The following is a 20,073-nucleotide window of genomic DNA, read 5'->3' as shown; positions in this document are numbered from 1 at the left end:
CACTCCGACCCCACCGCCTAGGTATGGCTTGGGAGTCACCTAACTGGAATGGATGTGAGCAATCACTCGAAGAAGAAAAGACGGTTACTCACCTTTGTAACTGTTGTTCTTCGAGATGTGTTGCTCACATCCATTCCACACCCGCCCTCCTTCCCCACTGTCGGAGTAGCCGGCAAGAAGGAACTGAGGAGCGGGCGGGCCGGCAGGGGTATATATAGAGCGCCATGGCGGCGCCACTCTAGGGGGCGACCTGCCGGCCCACTGGAGTTGCTAGGGTAAAAAAGTTTCCGACGAACGTGCACGCGCGGCGCGCACACCTAACTGGAATGGATGTGAGCAACACATCTCGAAGAACAACAGTTACAAAGGTGAGTAACCGTCTTTTCTCAGTGGTTCCTGATGTCAGAACAAGGAGTAATGGTCTCAAGTTGCAGTGGGGGAGGTTTAGGTTGGATATTAAGAAAAACTTTTTCACTGGGAGGGTGGTGAAGCACTGGAATGTCTTACCTAGGGAGATGGTGGAATCTCCTTCCTTAAAGGTTTTTAAGGTCAGGCTTGACAAAGCCCTGGCTGGGATGATTTAGTTAGTGTTGGTCCTGCTTTGAGCAGGGGATTGGACTAGATGACCTCCTGAGGTCCCTTCCAACCCTGATATTCTATGAAGTATCTCTCAATCTTTATTTCATGCTCCCATGCTTTGTCATCTGCCAGGATATGCATACAGACCATTTCAGCTGTAGCAGCATCTGGGGCATGGGGTGACTGAGTCCCAGCCTTCTGGTCAAAGTCCATCAGCAAAGCTCCTAGTTCCTGATTTGAGGTTTTCTTTCCAAAGGATAAACCCTTTTCTTTACATAATTTTTTAAGGTCTTTCAAGTCAAGATGCTCATATGATTATGGTTACTCATTGTGACTAATCTTTAACTCTTAAAACTCTCAATATCAAATTTAAACTTTAAATAGTATTGGGTTCTAATTGTTAAGCCAGTTGGCCTGTGGCATGTGAATCCTGTTTGACTACACCAGCTGTCATGCTGTCTGAAGTGGCTTAGCAACGAGTGCCAATTTCAAGTCAGACTGTCAGAAAGCAGGGCAGACTCCCCAAACTGATGTTGTATCCTATAATTAGATTTCATCAAGCCAATAACAAATGTGCAATTCTGGATCGCTGCATTAGTCTTACCCTGGGGTCACAAACAGTCCCCGTAGGTTCTCCAGCCTGCCTTGCCACTCAGACAAATTGGACTTTGGGATAATGGTCTCTTACACCAAATTCCACATCACATTAGGTTATTCCCAACCCCAAAGAGTCAGTCACTTACCCAGATCAATGAATAGTCTTGATTTCACACCAAAAACAATTCTGGTAGCTGATTTCTCTAGTAAACAAACTAAAGTTTTATCAGTAAGAAAAGAAATTAGTTATTGAGAGGTTAATGCAGGTAAAATACATTAACAGGTGAGTCAGTTGGTAAGTCCAAAATGATGATAGAGATGTAGTGATCTGCTAGTTTTCCAAAAGTTCCTCAGGGTTGCCCAGGGTAATTCAAGGGATCTGTTGTCTACTTGTTCAGTAGTCCGCCCTGTTAGAATCCAAAACAGTTCAGAGATACAGGATCAATCCTTGTATCCATTCTTATAGCTGCTTTCTGTGGAAAGCAATCTGGCAAATGTTTTCATCACAACATGGGCTCTTCTTTTGTTGATTAAATGCAGAGTCTGTGAACTTCCATTGTCTAGCACAACAACCCAGGCTCCGAAGTTAGCAATCTTTTACATTTCCAAGACTCCAATCTTGTGCAATGGGTAAACGTAATATAAACACAGTGTGATAACCAGAAACAATCTTTTGTTACTTTTCAATAAGTTTACATATCCAGTACATTTACATCTTAACACTAACACACACTTCAATCTAGGGTTATTTAATTACCAGGTATACATAATGTAATACGATAGTAAACAACAGGTTATAGGTAAGTGAAGACAATAACATTTCTTCTGTTTGCCAGAAGCTGGGAATGGGCAACAGGGCATGAATCACTTGATATTACCTGTTCTGTTCATTTGCTCTGGGGTACCTGGCATTCGCCACTGTCAGAAGACAGGGTACTGGGCTAGATGGACCTTTGGTCTGACCCAATTTGACCGTACTTATATTCTTATGTTCTTTGATATGCACACACAAGTGAAATGCTCCACATATACCAGGACACTTAACATTTCTTTGATATTCACCCACAAGTGAATTAATCTATGGTTTTAATCTGAGTTGGCCTGTTAAGGTCACAGGATGCTCTGCCTGCTCGGAAAGGCCCTCATCTGGTGTGTCGAAGGAAGATGATGGAAGGATAGGAAAGTGGAGTTGCTCCTTTTTGGAGAGAAGGAATGTAGGGTTCACATATAGGGTGTGGTGGGGGAGGTGCTTAGGATGTTGATATTTCTTGGTGCCCTAAGGGTTAACTTGATAGATCACTGAGATCTGCATTCAGGCTTTTATCTAGTATCTTATACAATGTTTTGTATCTCCATTAGGCTGCAGATGTAGGTCTTAAAGTAGCAGGATTCAGAATGGTCAGACAGTGTGCCAGGCAGCTAAAACAGCTGAGTCCAAGGGTGATGATTACAGCTGTGAACCAACCAACCAATCAATCTTTGTTTTTCAATAGACTGACAGCACTGGAACTGATTCCAAGTTATTGGACTTGCTCACTCAAGAAGGACCATCCTGCTCTGGATACTGCTCACCTGGGCCTGATGGTAATGTCACAGAATTGGAGAAGTAAGGGAGACTGCACATCTGTGGAGAGGCTATGAGGCTTCATGGAAGGGTCTGAAGTGATTCAGGGAGCCTGACTTTGAGATCAGGTTCTGAAGCTGTGCAGAAAGAGGAAGGTTCTGATACTATATATACATGGGGAGACAGAGGGAGTAAATCTGAGGTGGCACAGTGGGGAGGAAGATTTTTATATTGGGTTGTGAGGTGGCCTCTGACATAAAAAGGAGAGAGAAGGGTTGGTAGCATCAGAGTCTGAGGTAGGATATAGGAAAGGTGCGAGGCAGCATTGTCCAGTGGGAGCCAGAAGATCTCCTGACTCCCAGCCCAGTGTCAATGCTGGGAGTCCAGTGTCTCCTGACTCCCAGCATTGACATTGGGCTGGGAGTCAGGAGATCTTCATTCTGTTCCTTGCTCTGTCACTAATGTGCTGTGTGACCATGGGCAACTCACTTCCCCTCTTTGTGCCTCTGTTTTCCCTCCTTTGTCCATCTTGTCTAGTAAGATTCTTACATACAAATAAAACAATGTTAAAAATGTTAGGTTGCACAGTCAAGCTCGTGAAAATTAGGAAATACTAGATTTAGTTTTTCTTAAATCTGTCCACTCGTGTCCCTTGCACTGAATGAAACAGGTGTCCTGTGGAAAAAATAGCATGTGATTATGTAAGTAAAGACTGTATCATAATGCATATGCAAAGGGGAGCAGAATTAAAGTGCACGGGAAACCATAAATCTGGCATTACCTAACATTCAAGAGCTTGACTTGCCGCCTCAGTGTTTTTAACATAATTTTTTGTTTTTAATTTCCTGTAGGGGGTTTAAAGCAAAAGGTAAAAACTAATTCTGTTATATTGTGAAAGCTGGCTGACCCCCCTTAATAGATTACAAGCGGCCAGTAGGTGGCGGGGGAGTGTAAGATTTTACAGTTACCAATTAAGTATTAACACGTAAGGGTCTTTGTCTAAATATATATAAAAGGTTTGTAAAATTTGTGTAAAACCAAGTCTTTTGTACCAAGGTACAGGCTCTCCTTTTTCTGCAAAATAAAACATTTTCCCTTATCCCTGTCAGGCTGTTAATTGGCTCTCAGCTAGGCAAACCCAATATTTCAGTAACAATGTGCTACCACTTGAACTTCAGGACTAACTATGTTAGCTGGCAGCAAAAGAAGGCTGTTATTTCAGAGAGGGGAATGGACTTGCTGGATCATGGTGTGGGAGCCTGCCCTGGTTTCCTTTCTCCAACTCACTCCATCCCCACGAGTTAAGCAAGGTCCTGCACCATGTGGTGCCCCAGTCAAAGGTATAAGCTGCTAGGTCTGGAGGGTGAGGGGAACCTGCTGTAGGGCACCACTGTCTGTCTCTCTCCTCCCCTCACTTCTTGTGGAAGCTCCAGCCCCATGTGTCTGGATCTCTTTCCATCTGTTCACTGGCTTGCTGTGGATCTGGATTTTCTGCTAGTGAAATGCATGTATTTTGTCACTAGGTCATTCAGCAGCACTAGTGAATAATGAACCACAATCTCCTCAGCCATCTGAAGATACCATGGCTCTAACCCAGGTATGACCTTGGCAATATAGGTTCTATCACAAAGTTAGACAAGTCTGCAGTCTAGATAATGTCCAATCTAGTTTGAAAAGGCTCAGATTATAGAGCTTCCACAATCACACAACCTGATGGTGCTATTATGGTGCTGAGCAAGGCTCTATGTATTTAGCTCTCTTTAATCATTCCTGTTAATCAGTCCAGCTTGACAGCAGCACAGTCATTGCAACACCAGAACATTAATGGTATGGGGAGTTAAAGCATAAATACGAAGGGGTAAGGGGGACAGGTGACCTCCACCCTTTGCTCTGAGGAGGATTCATTGCCCCCCTATCTCCAGAAGAGAGCAAGACCACAAGGAATGCTACTTGAATAAGAGCAAATACCTTGGTCCACATGTCTTCTTTAGCCCTCTGATCCTGGCATCAGACACAGAATAGGGAACAAGCCTCTTGTTTTAGAGCCCTATAAACAGGGTTTAGTCCCCACTGAACCTATCTGGCTTACAGCCCAGCAACAGAAGTGGCAGAGGATGCTAAAATGGTTAAGAATTTGGTGCTGTGTGTGAACAAGACCTCCCACAGGAGTCTGGTTACATTTCTGGTCTGAAATTCCTGTCATGCTGAGCTTACCCTTCTTCCCACATCCAATCCCAATGTGGCAATTCCTTGATTCCTGCACTGAAGATGAGACTGGGTGTGCTGGCCTTTTTCCGTGCGCTGTCAGGGAAAGAATGAACGCTTTTGCCCTTGGAATGGCAGCAGCTGCTTGTAATCACTGTAAAAGACAATTAGGAAGGGTCATGTAACTGGTCAAATAATCAGGGCAGGAAATAAAAAGTAAGTTCGTCTCATGTAGTACGGTTAAACCAGAAGCTGGGAAAGACCTGGTGTAGATTTCCCCACACAAACTCTGCTTGAAGTGGTACCAGGAGAGCTCCCTACCCAAAGGGATCTGGGACAGGAGCCCAGGAAGATACTGGTGGAAGAGGCCTGCAGGGAGACCTGGGAAAGGCGCAGGAAGAGAAGAATGCTTTAGAGTCTGTCTCTGCAGGGATCTAGAGAAACTTTGGGCGTCTTGAGAACTAGCAAGTCAGCCTATGGCAGGGCACTCAGAGCCAATCCCTGAAGCTCTGACACGGGTAATTGGGAAGGATATACAAGGACCTGAAGAGGACTGCCATAAAGGTCCTTGAATACCTTTATGTTCCAATAAACAGTCCAAGATATGGGAACCTTAGCTGCAACATATAAAGTGTACACACTTTATGGTATCAGCAAAGTGGGAAAATGAGGCAGAGGCATCCAGATGCAAAGTAAGACAGCCCTCTCATGGGGTTCAAGAGAATTCTGGTTTATTTGAGACTAGCTCTTTTTTTCTTGTTCTAGACTGGTACAGAGGAACCACCCAGAAGCAGCAGTGGGCAGTCTGCTGAAGAAAGTGGCCCAGCTGGCATTCTGGAGTATCTTTCTGCAGCAAAACATAAAGAGCTGTCAGTCTTGCTGCTGGAATTGAGGGAAGCTCAAGAAGAGATAACATTTCTGAAGGGACAGCTCTTGGATCCAGGAAGCCAAACACCTGCAATGAACTGGGCAGAGGAAGAAATAAATGTTATGGGAGGAAGATTCCAGCCAAGATTCCTTGAGGGAGAAGGACAAAAGACCTCATCTATCCAGAGTGAATTGAGCAGTGACTCGCTGACGGTGGAGGAAGTGCAGAAAACCTCTGTGCTTCAGGAAGAGACAAACAGCTTCCCAGAAGTACTCCTAGAGCACATCACCCATAGTGGAGGGGAAATGGATGCAGTGCAAGGGCTCAGAGGAGGGCTCTCTGCAGCAACTACAGAGCTTGGTGTTTCTCAGCCTCAGGAGCTGACACAGTTGCAAAGAAAAATTATGGAGCTGCAAACAAGTCTGCGGAAATCAGAGGAATTGTATAAGAAAGACTCAGAAGAGAAAGTGGCAGAAATATATAGGCTAACCCAGCTGGCAGAGGCATGCAGGAAAAATGCAGAGAACTCTAACAGTGCATTGCATGTTCTGACTGAAGAGAGAGATCAGCTCCTATCTCAGATGAAGGAGCTTTGTACCATAACAGAACTAAAGGAGCTTGAGGGAAATCTAATGGATTCAGAAAAGCAGAGGCTATCTGACTATGAAAGCAGAACTATACAGCACAGTCTACTGAAAGAACAAATCCAGAGCCTGAAAAATGAATATAAATCCAAAGAGATAAAAATTGAAGCTTTGCAAAAGGACCTGGATGAGGCACAGCTTCAACTTTCGAAACAGGATGCTCTAGCAAAAAGTCTGAGAAACCAGCTCCAGAAGACGGAGTGTGAAGTGCTTGATCTGCAGGAACATCTGAGGAAGACCACAGTCAAGACAGAGGAGCTTACCCAGGGCATTGTCTCAAAAGAGCTTGACGCAGTAAGGCTAGAACAGCTTCTTGCTGAACGGACTGGGGACAATGAGAACCTCCAGCAAGCTTTACTGGAGAGGGATCAGCAGGTGACTGAAATCAGCATCACAATGTCTGCGAAAATAGGCCAGCTGAATGAAGAGAAATTTGCTCTGGGGAGTGAGCTAAAGGGCCTTAAAGAGCAGATGAGCTTATTGCTGAAAACTGAGGCAATAAGAGACCAGCACACGGGACAAACAGGAGAAGCAGAAGACTTGCGTCTGAAATGCAAGGGATCTGAGCAGCATAGCGAGATGATGGCAGCAGTGTGTAAGGAGAAAGAGGTGCTAGGAAGTGAACTGGAGCATCTCAAAAAAGAAAATGAGCAAGTGAAGCGAAAGCTGCAGGCAGCTCTCATCAACAGGAAGGAACTTCTGAAGAAGGTCAACAAACTGGAGAATGAGCTGGTGCAAGTGAGAGGGACATTTGGGGCAGAAGCTCAGAAAGCTGAAGTGGAAGGTACTACAGCAAGTCGCCTAAATGCAGAGGGAGACGTGACTCCTGAAAGCCAAGCCAGGGAAATGTCTCTCATGCAGTTGCTTTCTGAAAGGGAAGCTGAGCTGCAGAGCATCCAGAAGGACTTGCTGGAGAAGGAAGCAGCTGAAGCACAGTTGCAGGCTCTGACTGAGGAGATGAAGAAAAGTTTGCAGGATAAGACCAACCTAATTGATTCAAAGAAGGCTGAAATTATGGAAAGCCAGTCAGCCATCCAGAAACTTATCACAGCCAATAAGTGCTTAGAAGGTTCTGACCCAGCTGCTTCTAAAGAGGATGAAGTGAACAGTCCAGCTGCTGCAGGGTTTGAAGAACACCATAAGTCTGCTCTGAAAGAGAGAATCTCAGCCCTTGAACAAGAAAAAGATCAACTTCAAAAGAAGCTTCAGGAAGCACTGACTTCCCGTAAGGACACTATAAAGAAGGCTCAAGAAAAAGATCGACACCACAGAGAGCAGCTGAAACAGCAGAAGGATGATTACAATCTCCTACAAGAACAGTTTGGTAAGCAAAGCAAAGAGAAGGAAAGCATTCAAGATCAGCTCAGACAACTCCAAGCACAGAGAGAGTGTACAGAGAGCCATTCTCTGCCAGGCATCCATTTCCAAAGATCAGCTGAGTCTGTACTCGATGTAACACAAGAGCTTGCAGGAAATGTACAGCATTCTGACAGGAGCCAAGGCTGGATTGAGTCTTCATGCTTGGAAGTAGAAAATACTAAAACAAATAACCTCTTACAGGAGACAGATGTTTCTGTGGAAGAGTTTAAGGCAGAGCTCAAGAATCTGCAGACCAAGAAAGATGAACTAGAATTCACAGTCAGTCATTTGGAAAGTGATCTTGCTTGCAAATCAAAAGCAGTCATTCAGCTGCAAGAGCACATAGCACAGTTGCTCTCAGAGATGGAAGGTCTGAAGAGCACCTGTCACCAGGTGGAAGCCCATGCACCAAGTCTTCAGGCAGAACTGGAAAAAAGTCAAGCAGAGATTTCCAGACAAGACAATCTGAAGGCACTTAAACAAGAAGTAGAGGAGCTAAAAAATCTCATGAGCAAAAAGGATGAAGAAATTGAACTCTTAAACTTGCAGCTAAGGGAGAAAAGCAAAGCTCTTACTCAGGTACAGAGAGATTTCCTTGAAAAAGAAGACTTGATCAAGACTCTGCACAGTCAACTGGAAAAACAAACTAGTATGCACGAGGAACAAAGCAAGCGACTGAAAGCTGAGCTTATTGAACTCCAGCAGAGACCAGATGAGGGGGCTGAAGAAGCCAAATATAAGAACCAAGTGCAGAGAAAGCTGCAGGCTGCACTCATCTCTAGAAAAGAGGCACTTAAAGAGAGCACGACTCTGAAAGAGGAACTGGCTACTGCCAAAATGACTATAGAAACTCTCTCTCTGAGGCTGGCAGATATGGAGAGCCAGGTTTGTGATTGGGATAGGGAAAAAGATGCATTATCAGAAAAGTTAGTAGGTCTCACTGAAGAGAGAGAGAAACTCATTGCAGAAGTTGACAAAGCTTTAATGGAAAATCAGAACCTTGATAGCTCTTGCGAAAGCCTGAAGCTGGCTCTAGAGGGGATCACTCAAGAGAAGGAGAAGCTAGAGAAGGAGATTGAATCCTTGAAATGTTCGCAGGCTGCCGAGAGTTCTGAGTGGCAAGAGAAATATAAGGAACTGCAGAAAGAATATGAAACCCTCTTGCAGTCCTATGAGAATGTAAGTAATGAGACTGAGCGAATTCATCATGTTCTGGAAACTATCAGGCAGGAAAAGCAAGACATTTTCAGCAAGTTGAAAGGTGCTGAGGCTAAGAAAAGAGAAGTAGATAAGCAGCTGCAGGAGGCTGAGCAGGAGATGGAGGGAATGAAAGAAAAAATGAGGAAGTTTGCAAAATCCAAGCAACAAAAGATCCTGGAACTGGAGGAGGAGAACGAACAGCTGAGAGCAGAGTTGCACCCTACAGAGGGTGACCTAAACAGGGATGGAGATATGTCTCTCTTGACAAGCACTAGTCTTAGAGAGGCACTAGAGAGCTCTAAGAGGGACTGCCAATCGCTTTCCATTCAACTTGAAGCATTAATGGCTGAAAAGGGTTCTCTTGGTCAAGAAGTTCAAGTCTTAAAGCACCAATTGCAGTGCACAGAATCCAAGCTAAAGGAAAACTTAGATGCAGCAGCCAAGCATGGTGTCCAAAAAACTATAGTGGAAGAAGCAAATCAAGCTGTTCCCACAGCAGCATTACCTCTAGAAGTGGCTGACAATCAAGTGGATTTAGGGCCCTGCACAAAGTCTCCAGAGCCTCTTAGAGCAGGCGTTGTAACTGAGGCAGAAGAGAAATTAAATGAAGGTAGCAGCTCACATGATGAAATTAATACTTACTTACAGCAAATTGTTCAGCTCACAGAGCGAATCACAGAACTGGAGGAAAATAGAATGGCTGCAGAAGAACAAGTAGGCAGCATCTTCAGGAGTGTTGAAACCTTAGGAGAGGAGAAGAAGGCCTTAGAGAGCCAAGTGGCAGCAAAAGTCCGTGAACTGAACACCCTTCAGGAAACAGTAGCCAAGATGGAACTAACTAACAGACAAATCGAAGAACAACTTGTCAGAATGACAAAGCTGAAGGAAACGCTGGAGGCAGAGAAGGATGACTTAGAGGAAAGGCTCATGAATCAGCTAGCAGAACTTAACGGAAGTATTGGAAACTATCAACAAGACATGGCGGACCTTCAAACCAAAAATGAGCAACTGAAATCTGAGCTCCAGAGCTTGCAAAGAATGGTAAATGAGCTGGAGGAGGAGAAACGGCAGCTGATGACAGAGAAAACTGAGGCAGAGGCAGAGACACAGAAGGAATATGCAGAAAAACTAAAATGTGCTCAGAAGGGAGATGGCAGCAGAACTCATGCAAAAGAGCTTCAGGAGCTGCTGAAACAGAAACAGCAGGAGGTGAAGCAATTGCAGAAGGACTGTATTAAAAGCCAGGAGAAGATCAGTAGTCTAGAAAGAACTGTTAAAGCTCTGCAGTTTGTTCAAAGTGAATCTCAAAAGGAACTCGCAGCAGCCAAAGAGAACTTAGCCAAAGCACATGAAGACACCAAGAAAGCACAAGCAGAGCTGGCTTCCTGCAGAATATTACTGGATGATACTCAGAGTGAGACAGCAAGGATTTTAGCAGAGAGTCTCAAAGTGAGAGAGGAGCTGCAGGCAAACAAAGAGCATGTTAAAATTCAAATGAAGAGAAAGGATGAAGATTTTGAGAGAAGACTCGGACAAGAAAAAGACAAGCACTCAAAGGAGATAAATAACATGGAGGAAAAGCTGGCATCTTTGCAGAGAGAGAGAGATTATATGGAAGGGAGTGTCAGAGACATTCAAGACTCCTTGCACAGAAGAGAACAAGAAGCCAAGCAGCTACAAGGCAGCCTTAACAAAAACCTGGCCCAGCTTGCAGCCTTCACCAGGAGCATGACTTCTCTCCAGGATGACAGGGATCGAGTGATTGATGAGTCCAAAAAATGGGAGAAGTTGTTCACTGAGGCTATTCAAAAGAAGGAAGAGGAGATCCATGCTAGAGAGGAGACCTGCACTATTCTAAAGGATCAGATGAGGCAGATGTCCATGCATATAGAGGAGCTACAGATTCATGTATCCAGGTAAAGAGAAGATGAAAGTGAGCGGTGGTTACTTCGGTGTTATGGTCTTTCCTTCCATCTCTCATTTCTCAGTTATCCGCAGATACTCCTTTTTAAGCCAGATTGTAGTTTATATTCACCTTAACAGACTGTAGTCAGCAGGGAAACATCTGTAGTCTCTCTCTACTAACATGAAACTTAAAATAAGTTCCGCTGCATAGAGTGATTATATTTTGAAGTTACTAAGATAGCAAGTAAATGATGCCTTCAAGAATTCAACAATTCCTATTTGATCCAATTTTTTTATTTATTTATTTTTGTTTGGTGGGGGGAATTGCAGAGTCAAAGGACAATAGAAATGTACCATGATGTTAAAAATTCCGATAGGTTTATTTGTTCCTAAACAATTTTCTTTCTCTGTAGTATTTGCAACCCAAACACTGTAGCAATGAGAACTTGAAAGAGAAATGCACGATAAACAAATATGGCTGTAATTTAAATGATATTCCTTAAGATCAGAGAGATGCCGAAAGTAAACATCTGGATTAAAATGCGAAGAGTACATGAGAGTTTTTACTGTCTACATTTTAATATTTGACTGTTTCTTAGTAACATTGGTAAAGTTTTATTTCACCAGATAGGATTTTTTAAATTGACAGTGCTCTTTTTACAGGGAATAGCACAACTAAGCTTATACAGACTTCTGAGATGTATGAACTGCTCCATTAATATCAGTGGATGTTACGTTCCCCTCCCCCACCTCAGGGCCGGAGAGCCTATGATGTGTGTCAGACATGCCTATTCTTCTTCGAGTGATTGCTCATATCCATTCCAGTTAGGTGTGTGCGCGCCGCATGCACGTTTGTCGGAGAAACTTTTACCCTAGCAACACTCGGTGGGTCGGCTGGGTGCCCCCTGGAGTGGCGCCGCTGTGGCGCCGGATATATACCCCAGCCGACCCGGCCACCCTTCAGTTCCTTCTTACCGCCCATGTCGGTCATTAGAACAGTGGAGTGCAGCTTAGCTGACCTCCACCTTCCCTAGCTACTCGTAGTTTTTCTTCTCGTGGTTATATCCATAGTTGTAGTTAATTGTTCTTCTATATATAGTTCGTTAGATTTAGTTATAGTTCATAGTTATAGTTGTTAGTTAGTAATTGTTTGCGGGGTTCGGGGGTAGCCCCTTCCCCGCACCCGGTGCCGGAGCTCATGCCTGGCTCACTGGGTTTCAAGCAGTGCTCGGCCTGTCACAGGCCGATGCCACCATGAGATCCCCACGACTCCTGTTTGAAGTGCCTCGGGGAATCGCACTTATCTGCTAAGTGCCCAGCTTGCAAGGTTTTTAAGCCGAGAACTAAGAAGGAGCGGGACATCAGGTTAAAGCAGCTCCTCATGGAAGCGGCCCTGACACCTTCACCTTCGGCACTGAGCACGAGCCAGTCGGTGAGCAGAGGCACCCCTACGGCAGCGGGCATCGCCGGTACGCCTAAGGACTCCCGGCACCAGCCACCTCAGGCACCGAAATCGACCCTGCGCCTCTCCCTCTCCCCGAGGTCGAAGACGGCGAAGGCTCAGACAGCCCCAACAACACCCGTGTTGCAGCCAGAGACTGCGCCTAGGTCGGACCGCCCGGCACCAATACCTGCCGCGGCGCCGCCTAAACCGGCACCGTCGACTCCAGCCCCACGAGGGCCGTTGAGTCCGGTGCCTGACAGTTCCCTGGCACCTGCCGTGGTAGACTCACTTTGCCGTCTACTCTGGAGACGTTTTCTGCGGCGAGAGACTTGATCGCCATTACCGATGCGGCACCGCCCCTACCCCTGGCACCACCCGTGCGGGTACTACAATCCATGGGCAAGCCGACCCTGACCAGACCGTCGTCTGTCAGCGTAGCGGACCGGCACCACTCAAGGTCATGATCCCACAAACGCTCTCGGTCGAGACGTCGCTCCCACTCTCGACACCGCTCCCAGTCCCGGCACCGTTCCTCTCCACGGCACCGGTCGGACTCGCGGCACCGGTCAGACTCATGGCACCGGTCAGTCTCTCGCTCCCCAACCTGCTACTCGTGGTACCGCTCCGGTTCCCAGCACCAACCCAGGCACCGTACCTCCTGGAGCAGATCACGGTGTAGAGACTCGAGATCCCGGTCGACTTCCCGGCACCGGTCTGGTCGCGGGTCCCAGTCTCGTTCTCGGTACCGCTCTGCGTACCAGCACCGGTCCCCACGGTCGAGGGGGGCGAGATCCATCGGGACTTCGGCTCCAGGCTTCTCTGCTCCCCCATGGCCATCCAGACAGACATCCGTATCCTCCCATGCGGACAGCTATTATGACAGGGACCGTGATACGGAGGTGCCTACGGGGGTTTTTCAGGACTCACGGCCTCAGGATGTAGGACCTCAACAGTGGTCCTTTTGGACACCCTGGGCATACCATGAAGCCCAGGGTGCTCCCCTAGTCCAGACCCACTCTGCTGCCTCAGAACATCGGGCACCAGAGGCCACCATTTCCCGCCCCCCCGCGGCTGAGTCGGAGGAGCACGCAACACATCCTCCGGACTCCCCGGGACAGCTGGAGCAGGAACCGTCCCAGGAACAAGAGACCATCCAGGACCCTCTCATTCCCGGGGTATCATCCTCCTCCTCCTCCTCTCCGGGTGAGGCGGTGGCAGGGACCTCATCATCAGGGCCCCCGCCGATGGACCTCAGGGCCTATCAGGACCTCCTTCGCAGGGTGGCTCTCAATATCAGCCTCCCAGTGGAGGAGGTCCCGGAAGTCGAAGACCCCGTAGTGAGCATCCTCACCGCCGATGCCCCCACTCGGGTGGCACTACCGTTTATTAAGACTATCCAGGCCACTGCCGACACCAGTCTCCAGCCTCCATTCCACTGACGGCAAAGGGAGTTGAGAGAAAGTACATGGTACCCTCTCGGGGGTATGAATACTTGTACGTTCCTCCTCCTCCCCCCTCCTTAGTTGTCCAGTCGGTCAACGAAAGGGAACGCCATGCCTGCCCCAAAGTCCAAGGAGGCCAGGTGTATGGATCTCCTGGGTCGTAAGGTGTACTCAGCGGGGGCCCTACAGCTCCGAGTGGCCAACCAGCAGGCTCTACTGAGCCGATAAAACTATAACACCTGGGCGGAGGAGGGTAGGTTCACCGAACTGCTACCCCCGGACTCATAGACTCAAGGACTGGAAGGGACCTCGAGAGGTCATCGAGTCCAGTCCCCTGCCCTCATGGCAGGACCAAATACTGTCTAGACCATCCCTAATAGACATTTATCTAACCTACTCTTAAATATCTCCAGAGATGGAGATTCCACAACTTTCCTAGGCAATCTATTCCAGTGTTTAACTACCCTGACAGTTAGGAACTTTTTCCTAATGTCCAACCTAAATCTCCCTTGCTGCAGTTTAAGCCCATTGCTTCTTGTTCTATCATTGGAGGCTAAGGTGAACAAGTTTTCTCCCTCCTCCTGATGACACCCTTTTAGATACCTGAAAACTGCTATCAGGTCCCCTCTCAGTCTTCTCTTTTCCAAACTAAACAAACCCAATTCTTTCAGCCTTCCTTCATAGGTCATGTTCTCAAGACCTTTAATCATTCTCGTTGCTCTTCTCTGGACCCTCTCCAGTTTCTCCACATCTTTCTTGAAATGCAGTGCCCAGAACTGGACACAATACTCCAGTTGAAGCCTAACCAGCGCAGAGTAAAGCGAAAGAATGACTTCTCGTGTCTTGTTAACAACACACCTGTTAATGCATCCCAGAATCACGCTTGCTTTTTTTGCAACAGTATCACACTGTTGACTCATATTAAGCTTGTGGTCCACTATGAGCCCTAGATCTCTTTCTGCCATACTCCTTCCTAGACAGTCTCTTCCCATTCTGTATGTGTGAAACTGATTGTTCCTTCCTAGGTGGAGCACTTTGCATTTATCTTTATTGAACTTCATCCTGTTTACCTCAGACCATTTCTCCAATTTGTCCAGATCATTTTGAATTTTGACCCTGTCCTCCAAAGCAGTTGCAATCCCTCCCAGTTTGGTATCATCTGCAAACTTAATAAGCGTACTTTCTATGCCAACATCTAAATCGTTGATGAAGATATTGAACAGAGCCGGTCCCAAAACAGACCCCTGCGGAACCCCACTTGTTATACCTTTCCAGCAGGATTGGGAGCCATTAATAACTACTCTCTGAGTACGGTTATCAAGCCAGTTATGCACCCACCTTATAGTAGCCCCATCTAAATTGTACTTTCCTAGTGTATCTATAAGAATATCATGCGAGACCGTATCAAATGCCTTACTAAAGTCTAGGTATATCACATCCACTGCTTCTCCCTTATCCACAAGGCTCGTTATCCTATCAAAGAATGCTATCAGATTAGTTTGACACGATTTGTTCTTTACAAATCCATGCTGGCTATTCCCTATCACCTTACCACTTTCCAAGTGTTTGCAGATGATTTATTTAATTACTTGCTCCATTATCTTCCCTGGCACAGAAGTTAAACTAACTGGTCTGTAGTTTCCTGGGTTGTTTTTATTTCCCTTTTTATAGATGGGCACTATATTTGCCCTTTTCCAGTCTTCTGGAATCTCCCCTGTCTCCCATGATTTCCCAAAGATAATAGCTAGAGGCTCAGATACCTCCTCTATTAGCTCCTTGCGTATTCTAGGATGCATTTCATCAGGCCCTGGTGACTTGCAGGCATCTAACTTTTCTAAGTGATTTTTTACTTGCTCTTTTTTTATTTTATCTTCTAAACCTACCCTCTTCCCGTAAGCATTCACTATATTAGACATTCCTTCAGACTTCTCAGTGAAGACCGAAACAAAGAAGTCATTAAGCATCTCTGCCATTTCCAAGTCTCCCGTTACTGTTTCCCCCTCCTCTCTGAGCAGTGGGCCTACCCTGTCCTTGGTCTTCCTCTTGCTTCTAATGTATTGATAAAAAGTCGTCTTGTTTCCCTTTATTCCCATAGCTAGTTTGATCTCATTTTGTGCCTTTGCCTTTCTAATCTTGCCTCTGCATTCCTGTGTTATTTGCCTATATTCGTCCTTCGTGATCTGACCTAGTTTCCATTTTTTATATGATGCCTTTTTATTTTGTAGGTCACGCAAGATCTCAAGGGTAAGCCAAGGTGGTCTTTTGCCACATTTTCCATCTTTCCTAACCATCGGAATAGCTTGCTTTTGGGCCCTTAATAGCGTCCCTTTGAAAAACTGCCAACTTTCCTCAGTTGTTTTTCCCCTCAGTCTTGATTCCCATGGGACCTTACCTATCAGCTCTCTGAGCTTACCAAAATCTGCCTTCCTGAAATCCATTGTCTCTATTTTGCTGTACTTCCTTAGAATTGCAAACTCTATGATTTCATGGTCACTTTCACCCAAGCTTCCTTCTACTTTCAAATTCTCAACGAGTTCCTCCCTATTTGTTAAAATCAAGTCTAGAACAGCTTCCCCCCTAGTAGCTTTTTCAACTTTCTGAAATAAAAAGTTGTCTGCAATGCAGTCCAGGAACTTATTGGATAGTCTATGCCCCGTGGTGTTATTTTCCCAACATATATCTGGATAGTTGAAGTCCCCCATCACCACCAAATCTTGGGCTTTGGATGATTTTGTTAGTTTGAAAAAAGCCTCATCCACCTCTTCCACCTGATTAGGTGGCCTGTAGTAGACTCCCAGCATGACATCACCTGTGTTTTTTACCCCTTTTAGCCTAACCCAGAGACTCTCAACACTTCCATCTCCTATGTCCATCTCCACCTCAGTCCAAGTGTGTACCTTTTTAATATATAAGGCAACACCTCCTCCCTTTTTCCCCTGTCTATCCTTCCTGAGCAAACTATACCCATCCACACCAACATTCCAGTTGTGGGTATTATCCCACCAAGTTTCAGTAATGCCAACAATGTCATAGTTGTATTTATTTATTAGCACTTCCAGTTCTTCCTGCTTATTACCCATACTTCTTGCATTTGTATATAGGTATCTAAGATACTGGTTTGATCTTGCCTCCGAGCTTTGCCCTGACGCTCCTTTCTCTCTGCCATTATAGCCCGTGCTCCCTCCTGTTTCCAACCCGTCTCCCAGGTCTTGTTCCCCACTTACCTGTGGGGTTTGCTCACCTGTCCCCGTCAAACCTAGTTTAAAGGCCTCCTTACTAGGTTAGCCAGTCTGTGCGCAAATAAGGCCTTTCCCCGCCTCGAAAGATGAACGCCATCTGTGCCTAGCAGTCCTTCCTCGAATAGCATCCCGTGGTCGAGGAAGCCAAAGCCCTCCTGGCGACACCATCTGCGCAGCCAGGCATTCACCTCCACGATGCATCTGTCTCTACCCGGGCCCCTACCTTCAACAGGAAGAATCGAAGAGAATACCACCTGCGCTCCAAACTCCTTAACCCGTGCTCCCAGATCCCTGTAGTTACTCTTGATCTGCTCAATGTCACACCGCACAGTATCATTTGTGCCCACATGGATGAGTAGCATGGGGTAGTAGTCAGAAGGCCGGATAATCCTCGACAATGCCTCTGTAACATCTCAGATACGGGCCCCTGGCAGGCAGCATACCTCCCGGGATGAATGGTCAGGGCGACAGATGGGTGTCTCCGTCCACTTCAGCAGAGAGTCTCCAACCACCACTATCCTACGTTTCTTATTATCAGTGATGGCAGCAGACCTCCCAGCCTTAGGGGTACGAGGCTTCCCCTCCTTAATTGTTGGAGGTGATTCCTTCTCTCCTGTATCAAGAAGAGCATAACAGTTATCTATTACCACAGCAGGAGGGTTCGCAGCAGGGGTGGAGCACTGCCTGCTGCCAGAAGTAACCAGCTGCCAGTGTCCACCCTGAGCCATCTCCTTCTCTACTGGTGTGTCAGTAGTCCTGTGAACTAGGACAGCTACGTCAGCTGTCTCCACATGGATACTTTCCAGGAATTGCTCATGGATACGGATGTTCCTCAGCCTAGACACCTCCTTCTGTAGCTCTCCCACCTGCTGCCTGAGAGATTCCATCAGTAGGCATCTTTCACATTGGATGCCACCCCCAGCCTGGATATCAGTAAGTGGAAATTGCAAGTTAGTCTTTGCAAACCAACACCAGAATCTGGGTAAAAGCATCCATGCTTTGGTGCTCTGTCTGGCTACAGGCGCAGGTGGAAGAGACAGAAGCAGTGCTGCCACAGGTGTTGCAGGTCATCCTAACCATCGTAAGCCTCCCTCTGTCAAACTCTCTCAAATTCCTGTCTGCAGCTGCCTGTCCGCTCTGCTCTGCTTTAAACAGAAAGGTTTTGGATGTGGTTTGGTTTATAGGTTCAGGGGACCAATGGGTCACAGATGAGACCGACAAGGGACCCCCACTCCCTTCCTACTCCCCTTCCCAACTCCCTTGCGAAACTCCCTGTTAGCAGCTCCTGTTCGCTAAGCTCCCCAGTCGCTTGTGCGCAGCTTTATAAAGCCCTGGCCTGAGTGAATGCCCCGCCCACTGGTTAAGGCTCAGCCAATTACCAGAGGCTTCTAGCTTTCAAACCTTCCTTGGTAGCTCAGCCTCCAACTGCCAGCTACAGCACATGGTCCTTCAAACAAACAAACCACCACAACAACCAAACAGACCAACAAACACACAAGTCACTAGTGGCTCAAAGGGTGGGTGCATTAGTCTGTTTAGGACCAAATTGAGATCCCTTGACTCACGCCAGGAATTTAGCGCGTTCCTGGAGGAAGGGAAGAAAGTGGCCAGGACCTCTCTCCAGGCCTACCTAGACGCAGCCGACTCGGTGGCCAGAACTTTGGCCTTGGGCATCACCATGAGGCGTATCTCCTGGCTCCAGGTCTCTAACCTGCCTCCTGAGCTTCAGTACACCATCCAGGACTTGCCCTTTGATGGCAAGGGTTTGTTCTCGGAAAAGACTGATCCCAGGTTGCAGAGCCTGAAGGATAATAGGGTCATCATGCGCACGTTGGGCGTGCATATCCCCATAACCCAACGTAGACCCTTCAGACCCCAAACACACTGCCCGTACTTTACGCCTCAGCAAAGACAGGACCTCGGTAGAAGGCGCGGGTGGGGTGGCCGTAGACGCCAGTTCAGTCACCGAGGAGGCCAAAACCACGGGCCCTCTAAGGCACCACCAGGGCCTAAGTCCAACTTTTGAAGGTGCGCCCGGGGACGGCGTACCAGTATCAAGACAGGGTCCTTTCCCTCCTTTCTCCAACCGTCTCTCCTACTTCCTCCCGGTGTGGTCCCAGCTGACTTTGGATCTTTGGGTTCTACGCACGGTGAAGCAAGGATACCACCTCCAATTTGCTTCATCCCCACCCTCCTGCCCCCCATCCCGGTCCCTCTTCAGGGACCTCTCTCACAAGCAAGTCCTCTTACAAGAGGTATAGTCTCTCCTCACCGCGGGAGCCATAGAGGAGGTACCATTAGACGAGAGGGGGAAGGGGTTTTACTCGCGCTATTTTCTGATTCCCAAGTCCAAGGGAGGCCTCAGGCCTGGCCAAGGGAGGCCTCAGGCCTATCCTAGACCTGCGAGGACTCAACAAATGGATGCTCAAGTTGAAGTTCCGCATGGTCTCCCTAGGAACTATTATCCCGTTCTTGGAGACTGGTATGCCGCCCTCGACATGAAGGACGCCTGCTTCCACATTGCCATCTTTCCACCACACAGGAAGTACCTTCGCTTTATGGTCAACCACCAGCACTTCCAATTCACAGTCCTCCCCTTCGGCCTCTCCACGGCCCCAAGGGTGTTCAAGAAGTGCATGGCCGTCGTCGCCACCCACCTCCACCGGCAACAGATACATGTGTTCCCGTATCTGGATGACTGGCTCATCAAGGGGACCTCTCAGACTCAGGTCCGACAGTATGTCGGCATAATCGCGGACCTATTCTCCCAGTTAGGCCTACTCCTCAACACCAAGAAATCCACCCTGATCCCCACACAAAGGCTGGACTTCATAGGGGCAACGCTGGATTCCACTCAAGTCAGGGCCTACTTGCCTCAGCCCCGCTTCCAGGCGATCGCATCGATCATCCGAGGTTTGCAGGCCTCCCCAATCACCTCAGCTCGCACCTGCCTCGGCCTCCTGGGGCATATGGCCACATGTACTTATGTGACCAAGTATGCCAGACTCCGCATGCGACCCTTTCAAA

General features: G+C 47.2%; 1 protein-coding gene across 7 annotated transcripts in view; it reads left to right on the top strand.

The window, feature by feature from the left end:
* Window positions 1–20,073, top strand: part of GOLGB1 (golgin B1) — a 155,984-nt gene that overhangs the window by 58,739 nt on the left and 77,172 nt on the right. For all 7 annotated transcript variants that reach the window (XM_030543358.1, XM_030543440.1, XM_030543279.1 and 4 more), the window contains 3 exons: window positions 2,670–2,760; window positions 4,264–4,337; window positions 5,711–10,932. In XM_030543358.1, coding sequence (XP_030399218.1) covers window positions 2,670–2,760; window positions 4,264–4,337; window positions 5,711–10,932 — 5,387 coding nt within the window. The remainder of the gene's footprint in view (window positions 1–2,669; window positions 2,761–4,263; window positions 4,338–5,710; window positions 10,933–20,073) is intronic.

The sequence above is a fragment of the Gopherus evgoodei genome, chromosome 1, assembly GCF_007399415.2.
Source record: "Gopherus evgoodei ecotype Sinaloan lineage chromosome 1, rGopEvg1_v1.p, whole genome shotgun sequence".
Classification (NCBI taxonomy): Eukaryota; Metazoa; Chordata; order Testudines; family Testudinidae; genus Gopherus; species Gopherus evgoodei.
Note: the sequence above shows the minus strand (reverse complement) of the source record. Positions and strands in the feature narration are given on the sequence as shown.